The sequence below is a fragment of the Hoplias malabaricus genome, chromosome 1 (genome assembly GCF_029633855.1).
Source record: "Hoplias malabaricus isolate fHopMal1 chromosome 1, fHopMal1.hap1, whole genome shotgun sequence".
NCBI classification, from domain to species: domain Eukaryota; kingdom Metazoa; phylum Chordata; class Actinopteri; order Characiformes; family Erythrinidae; genus Hoplias; species Hoplias malabaricus.
The window spans coordinates 15,132,115-15,140,423 of NC_089800.1; the positions used below are offsets into that span (position 1 = coordinate 15,132,115).

At 42.9% G+C, this 8,309-nt stretch overlaps 1 protein-coding gene across 1 annotated transcript; it reads right to left on the minus strand.

Moving 5' to 3' along the window:
• Positions 1-575: 575 nt before the first annotated feature.
• Positions 576-8,020, minus strand: dcaf11 (ddb1 and cul4 associated factor 11). The gene is made up of 15 exons (XM_066662920.1): positions 7,840-8,020; positions 6,683-6,899; positions 6,048-6,175; positions 5,421-5,539; positions 5,236-5,300; positions 5,007-5,107; positions 4,481-4,627; positions 3,929-3,983; positions 2,982-3,050; positions 2,832-2,889; positions 2,238-2,423; positions 1,974-2,127; positions 1,734-1,886; positions 1,499-1,605; positions 576-1,372 (listed from the first exon to the last, which is right to left on the minus strand). Exons 2-15 carry the CDS (start codon positions 6,877-6,879, stop codon positions 1,238-1,240), a joined length of 1,674 nt encoding a protein of 557 aa, XP_066519017.1. The 5' UTR covers positions 6,880-6,899; positions 7,840-8,020; the 3' UTR covers positions 576-1,237.
• Between the last annotated feature and the right edge of the window lie 289 nt (positions 8,021-8,309).

Below are 8,309 nucleotides of genomic sequence, written 5' to 3' on the forward strand. Positions count from 1 at the left end.
GTGGTTTAATGTTGTAACACTTATGTATGTCCTCTGTGTAGTTGGTGCCCTTTATTATTTTTAACAAGTCAGTGGAAATGAGTTAGTGTTTATTTATTTAAACAATGTTTAAAGAGACTCAACTGTCTACAGAGAAAAATGCTGCCATCACACAGCATCTGTCTGAAACTCAGACAGCACCTCACTCCCTCTATAGTGAATTACATCAAACAACACTGTACACACAGCAATAGCACAGCATTCCAGATTCACACAGATGAATTTATATAAATGCTGCTATATTAGAAATATATAACGCGCTGTTAGGATCTAGATTCAGTAAAAAATCTTTACTAGCTTCGTGGTGTTTTGACATCCGTTTTAAAGAGGTGCTATGGGCCCCCTACTGGTCTGGGGTGATAATGCAACCATTTTCGTATTCGTCTGCACTGGGATATATTAAAAAACACAGAGAGAAAAATCTTTTTTAAATAAAAACCACTGTCGTATTGTGTTCATTAAGAAAGACGCTGTCCGGAGCAGTAAGATTATCAGAAATAAGACGCGGTCAGTTAGTTCATCAGTGTTTAGTAAAGAGGCCTTTTATTGTTTATGAAATAAGAACTCTGATTCTAAAGGAATTCAAGGCTGAAAAATAAATTATGAATCTGAAAAGAAATGTAATTAAACAATGCGAAACAATTATGTTCAACAGGATCAAAGACAATATTATACAAACACACACACACACACACACACACACACTCCAAAGAAAAGAAAATCCTTGTCACATCAAACTACAAAATAAAAGTCTTCTCTTTAATCATGAACATTAACAGCAGTAAATATTTTACACTGTGAAGTACCTTAAATTTCACCATTTCAACTCTCAGAATCAGAACATTACGATTTCTTTAACATTATACATTTGCATTCAGTTGCGCAGAGAAACTTTATTCTTTAAGTTTTATTTATTGTTTATTATTTTTTGTTCTGTGTATGAAGAAAGCAAAGCGTTTGTGTTTGTCTAAGTATGCTGACGTTCAAACTGTGTCTAAACTCTTAACTTTCAGAAACAAAAAAGAACACCCCCCCCCAACTCACACACACAGCTGTGTTTCATTCTGTATTTTCCACTCAGTGTTGTTTGGCTGGAGAGGAGTTTATTTTTCTCCAGAGTGCCACCCTATGGAGTTTAGTGAATATTGCACCACTTTCTCATCATCACTCCTCTCCATCGCACCCTCTATCCTCTGGATCATTTCTCTCTCCTCTCCTCGCTCCCTCTGCCTTCTTGATCATTTCTGTCTCCTCTCCTCTCTCTCGCTCTGTCGCTGTCGTCCTCCAGCAGGTGGCACTGTCTGTGCTCCCACAGCCGCACTGCTCCATCCCACTGAAACAACAATTCACACTGGACACTCAATTTGGGCATAAGGTATGAGTTAGAATCTGTATTAGAATAGAAATAGTGTGTTTTGTGTGTGTGTGTGTGTGTGTGTGTGTGTGTGTGTGTCCTCACTGAGCTGCTGATTATATTATCCTGGTACGGATGCCAGCTGACGTCTCGCACACACGCATCGTGACCCGCCAGCCTTGAGACCACTCTCCCTGAGAGAACGTCATAAACTACAGAGAGAGGGAGGGAGGATTAACACGTGAGTAAAAGTGGAGCACTGTGTCTTGTGTTGAAAGGTTGAAACAGAAGGGTAAGTGTTTGTGGTGTGTGTGTGTATATATAGAGAGAAAGCCCTTACTGATGATTTTCCCTGTTGAACAGCCGGTGTAGATGAAGCGTTGCCCGGTGCTGAACTCTGGAGAGAAGCGGCAGCGGATCAGTGTGTGCAGAACTCCGTGACCACGATACGTCATCACAGACGTGTCTCCCTGCAACTTGTGTCTCTTTAGAGCTACAGACACATACACACAGAGAGTCCGGTTTTAACAGGATGTTAACTCTCCTCTCACTCTCACACACCTCTGTCTCTCTGTCTCACCTCTCTGAGGGACCTGTTGCCAGCGGTAGTCCCAGTTCTGTTGAGTTACAGCGAGTCGTGATGCGGCAAGTCCATCTTTTGAAGAAAACTTCCTCACATCCCACAGTTTAATCGTCTGGTCTTTAGAGTTACTGATCAGGTACCTCGCATCACCCTGGACCCCACAAACACACACACTTCATTTAGAAGATCACAATGTGTGAAATGTATCTTTAAGTGTGTTGACCACAGACTGAGATCTCTCTCTCTCTCTCTCTCTCTGACCTTGCTGTGTATGAAAGTGATTCCATCCCTGTGTCCAGCGAGTTGACCGACAGGTTGTGGTCTGTCCTCACGCAGCGTCCTTCTGTCCCACACTTTACACAAAGCATCATCGCTCCCTGAGAACAGGAGCTGAGATGAGCTGTCCGCGAAGGCCACGGCGTTCACATCGTCCTCATGAGCATCGATCTGAGGCAGAGAGGTTTATACCACCTTAACAATACCACATCCAACCTAAAACAACACACCCACCTTAAAAACAACACACATACAATATGTAAACAACTCATCTCACTGCATCTTTTAAGGTGGAATGGAAAGTGTAAAGTGTCAGACTCCTGCTTCTGTAGGAACCAAAGATAAATGGGGGATTCTCAGAAGCATGAACTGTTCCCTGCGCTGTAGTTTACTTCATGCAGTGTATTCAGAACAGGGGAAACAAGAGAACATGGGAGAGCAGTGGAAATAGGGGAAACTGGAGAACAAGAGAGAACAAAGGAAACGGGAAAACGGGAAACTGGAGAACAGGCGAAAACATGTAGAACAAAGAGAGCATGGCCAGGTCTCGTCTGTAAACTGACTTTTTGTGGTACTAACCTTTAGAGTTCTTTTATTCTGTTCTCGGTCAAAGACATACAGACAGCCGTCATTTGCCCTGTGTCAGAGAGATTACACTTTTAAACTCCTCACTACCTTCTACAACACACCCACACACAAACACACCATAAGAACGAGAGGGTTACTAACCCGCCCAGAATCTCCTTCCCGTCTGTTGATGCCGCGAGGGAGAACACGCAGAATCTGCGCTCGTCCGGACTTGAAAACACAGAACAGTTAATGATTCTCCTGAAACCCGGAGGTTCATACAAACTCACACAGACAAACCGGAGACCGAACAAACACAGACAGCCAACATTTACTGGTGTATCATTTGTTATGGAGGTGTATTGTAAGGAGGTTATTATGGGCTGGACAAACTGCCTTTATAAAATAACACTCCACAGGGAACATAAACACACTTTATCAAATCTGGACGATTGAACGTTCCGTGTTCAGTGATTTTTGTTAATTTTTTAACAGAATAATCTACTCGTTTTAGAGACATTTGCTTTTATTTACTGATAATTACTGAAAACCAAAAGAAATCAACACATTTCCTGAACACAACAAACTCCGTAAATAAACAATGACTGAATTTAAACGTAGAGGATTTAACCCTAGATGAAATGGGAGCAGATGATTATTATTATTATTATTATTCCCAGAGACTAAGTTCCCTGAGGCCCTTTGTCAGTGTGTGTTGTGATTGGCTGAGCTGAGTCATGTGATTGATGCGTTTAGTGGTGATGTAGTGTACAGGACTGTGATGTTGTGACTGGGTTAATGTTGATTTATACATGGTGGCGTGGTGAATGGGATGGTGATGTTGAGGTGCATGTGATGGATGGTGATTATTGGTGATGAATGATGAATAATATTGATTAATTTTATAAACAATGCTGATAGTTCTGCGTGTGATGAATTTGATTTAATAAAAATGGGGATGGTGGTAATTAATGGATATAAACAAGTTTGATATGATGTTTGTTAATGGAGATATTTATTGATGGATATGTTTAGTGATGGATGGTCGTAAAGCCGGTGTGTGGTGATTACCTGTGTTGTAATGCTATAATTTTACTATAAACACTAACTTGAGGTCCAGAGCGGTGTGTGTTTCACTTTCTCCATCTATACTGCAGACATGGACTAGAGGAGAAAACACAACACGGAGAAAATGTCACTTGGGAATCTCCAGAATATTTTTCTGGATATAGTTTTTTGTTTCAGAAACAGACAATAAGATTTAAATGAGGAATAAAAGATATTCTTCATCAGAGAGAAGCTAACGCAGTGCTCCACATCTGTATTTACAGTTTCATGAAGGTCCAGGAGTCATTACAAAGTGGGAGGCCAGAGTAATAATAATTTAATGTTGTAAAGACAAACATTTTCAATATTAGAGAACTCCTTCTTCCACCTGGGGGCAATGTAGAGCCTGGTCAGAGAGGCTCCGCCCCCTGCAGCAGAATGATTCTGAACTTTCACTGAAAGGTAATGAAAAGAGATTTAATTTGAGGTGATTTGGAGCTTTTTTTAATTTATATTAAAATATTTTGGGAAGTTTTCACACAGTGGAGAGCAGTTGAGGAGCTCAGTAAAATATGTCTATCTTTGGACAAAGGTAGTGTGTGTGTCTCTCTCACTGTAGTCTGACCAGCTGGAGTACAGAACTGATCTTGAGTCTGGGGTAAAACACACGTCCAGAACACTCCAGCCGACGTCCCTGGCCTTCACCGTCCGCTTCAGAACAAAGCGCCCGCGGCTGGTGTCGTAGAGACGGATATTTTGATCTGCACAAAACAAATTTACTTATTATTAATATTTACATATTTAAATTCTGTAACATTTTACACAGCAGACGCTCAAACATCTTCAATGGCAGGGGATTAAAGAGAGTAGGTAAACAATATAAATAGTAAACCATGGACATCGTAACAGTCCTCAATAAAGAGACAATGGACAGTCATTTATTAACACTGAGACACAATGTCCCTGTCCCTGTGGGCGTTCTGGTGAAGCTGTGTGTTCAGAAACTCAGACTGAAGGCCTGAGAGAGAAATGCAGGAATAATTTAATCTATGTTCCCTTCACAATCCATTTTAATCCATTGATGGGTTCGTGTTTAAAACACTGATGTAATACAGGTGTTTATTCTGAAGCATATGTCACCCTGGCAGGCGGAGAGGAAGAGGTCCCCGTCGTTGCTGTAGACACCACAGAACGCTTTCTGCTGATACGTGTCTTTATGGGTCACAAAGTTCGGCAGAAAACTGAAAACACACAAGAGAAACCAAAGTAGTAATCAGTATTTAATCACTGATATAGGCTCAACCTGGACAGACACTCAATTGTGTGTGTGCGTGTGTGTGTGTGTGTGTGTGTGTGTATATAAACTAACTGTGAGCGAATTCGGCTGCACTCTCCGTGAGAGAAACTGGATCCACGACACCGACCCTGCTCCCTCTGTAAAACACAAACACACACCCACAAGGATTTTAGTTAGAATGCATTGTTAAAATGCTCCATATGCTTTTATTAATTATGAGTTTTTTTGTTTCTAAAAACTGTGTGTGTGTTCTCCACCTGAGTGATCATGTGTGTGAAGCTGTGTTTTCCCTTCAGGTTTGATGAAGCTGTGGCCAAAAGGATCTGAGTCCGGATTTCACTGTGGTCCACTTCCTGTGTGTCCGGGTTAGTGTCCACTATGAGAGAGAGCGAGAGAGAGAAACATTGAGAAATAGAGAATAGTGAGGAGAAAAACAGTGAGAGAAAGATTGTCGTCTACTCTGTGTCTCAGCATTATCTTGTGTTTCCAGAATTTTTTCTGGATCATTGTTTATTTTATATCTGTGTAAATCCTCGTCTAGCCACAGACTGACTGTGTCCACCTGGTCAGAATTTCACTGCTGTACTGTATAACACAGTCCTGTTTATCAAGGCTGTGATATATTTTTATATATTTATATGTTTTTATATATTGTCTGTGTGTTATACTGCGTTTTGTCTTTGTTGTATAATGATGTTTAGTGTTGTGCACTGGGTGTCTGTGTTGCTGTCTGGAGGAAAGGCAATGAGAACTCGTCTTGACGCACTGTGCCCAGACCAGTCCACCCTTTCTGTTGTCGTTGTGAGGTCCAATGAGGTTGATGATGCCATAATGAATTCATACGTATTTATTGTTGCCTGAATAAATGCACGATGTGTGTTTACCTGGAGGGTCATATCTGTGTCCAAGACGTCCCTCCCATGCTCCATCACTTTCTTCATCAGAGTCTGATACAGACTGCACCAACTGCAGCCCAGTCGCCCCACTGCCATGGACCAGCCTCACCTGGCCCCTATACACAGGTAAAAACAGGTAAACGCACCTTAACACACCCTTACACATACTAACATACATTTGCAACAACTGCAGTCCAGTCCCACCTCAACTGGCTCCTACACACATTTCACACTGATGTCCTCACAACTGACACAGACTTGCACACACCTGCACCTCACCTGAGTGCTTCTCCCCAGAGCCAGGTTTGTGTTAGCTAGAAAACTTGCACCCAGAGTTAAGGACTGTCCCTTGGCTCTTACTGGAAACATCTGAACTGAGGCTTCAGTTATCTGTCTAACTGAGGAATCAGAGCCTGCTCATCAGTTTCACCTGTCCCTGCCCCGTCTCCCAAACACACACACACACACACACACACACACATACACACACACATTTTCTCCTGTAAAAATCAGTCTGGGCTGAAACATGCCTCATTACATCACCATCACAGCTCTAGTTACACTCTGTTGCATTCCTGATATTAATAATAATAATAATAATAATAATATTAATGGTAATTCACCTCCTTAGTAGGTACGCCAGTACTTGTGCTAGGTCGACGTCCTCGTCTGACGCTCTCTCTGCCGCTCTGTCCGACTGACGCAGGCTCTGACTGGAGCTCTGATTCTGGTTCTGGTCCTGGTTTGATTCTGGTTCTGACTGGTCTGAGTTTCCGCTGGAGCCTCGACCAGACATCCCAGAACTGGATTGAGAGCCCATAGACCGAGTGCCTGCAGCAACTACAACAGGCAATGTGAAATGTGAAATATATATCAGACATGGCACACTGGACATCTGACATCCTTGGGCCAGTGAAGGTGAATGGAACCAGACGTCCTCTAAAAGCTAGGGATTGAGGACAGTAAACACACACCCAGAGCAGCAGGCAGCCACCTTCAGCACCAAGGGGGCAGTTGGGTGTTTCCAGCACTCCAGCCGTGGATGTTCCTGCTTCTTCCTGGGAATCGAACCAGCGACCTTCCAACCCCAAACCCACATCTCTAAACCTTAAGCCATGGTGGGTCCCCAGGGTACAGGCACATTCCAAGGTAAACCCTGTCCAATAGGAGAGGAGCTGAGAGACAACTGTGAACTTTGAGCTTATCTGGCTAACGGATCATTCAGTAATTTTTAAATCTCAGATCATAGGAGGTCAGCACAGACACTGCCCCGGTCACAGAGTAGGAGCCGGTTCCATTTGATGTCAGTAGTCACTTGAGTTCACTGCCCACACACTCTCAGCCAGGTCTCTGCATATGAAACACTCGGGTATACACTGACACACACACGAATGTACACTGACACACTAATATACACTGATACACATATTATATCCCGGTATAAACAGATGTACACGAACATAAAGAGTCGGGAAGGGAAACAGCATGAAATAAAGGGTTAAACTGGACGGGGTCGGGGTCCAGCCCCGAGATAAAGAACGCTTCAGGACCCCGAGCCTGCCGCTCTTCCCGAGACACTGAGTGAGTGTTGTTGATGTTTACACGGTGTGTGAGCTACTGTCTGGGTTTTTGTTATGTGTTGTTGTTAATGTCTCTGTGTGTGTATGTTGTTGTTAATATGTGTGTGTGTGTGTGTGTGTGTGTGTGTGTGTGTGTGCGCGCGCGTTGTTGTTGTTGTTGTTAATGTCTTTCCGTGTGTGTGTGTGCGGTGAAGGCCTACCGTAACAGTGCAGAGTCTGGGCTCCGACTCTAATCGAAGAAACAGTGCGGCGTCGCTCAGTTGTTCATCCGTTTCTGCCCGGGGGAACGCCTGTTTAACAGGTTGTTTACCCGGTTGTTTATCTGTTTACCAGAGTTCCGCTCTCTGTCCTGAACACGCCATGTTGTTTATGAAGCAAAGCCAGCTCCCGAAGGTCATGTGATATCCTGATATCGCGAGAGCGCGCAGGTCTATAAACAAGGATTTTTAATGGTTATTCTACAGTCGGTGGGCTGTGTTCACCTGTGGAGAGCGGTGACCAGTGAAGCTCAATGAAAGGAATAAACTGTTTGTTTTTAAAATAGAAATATCCCTAAGCTCTTTTCCTGTTTAAAGCTTAAGTTATCTGGGTAAATAAATAACGTGGGTTATGGCACAAAGCAGGGTTTCTCAGTGAAGTGGGTTTATATTTGCACAAATTAAATATTCTT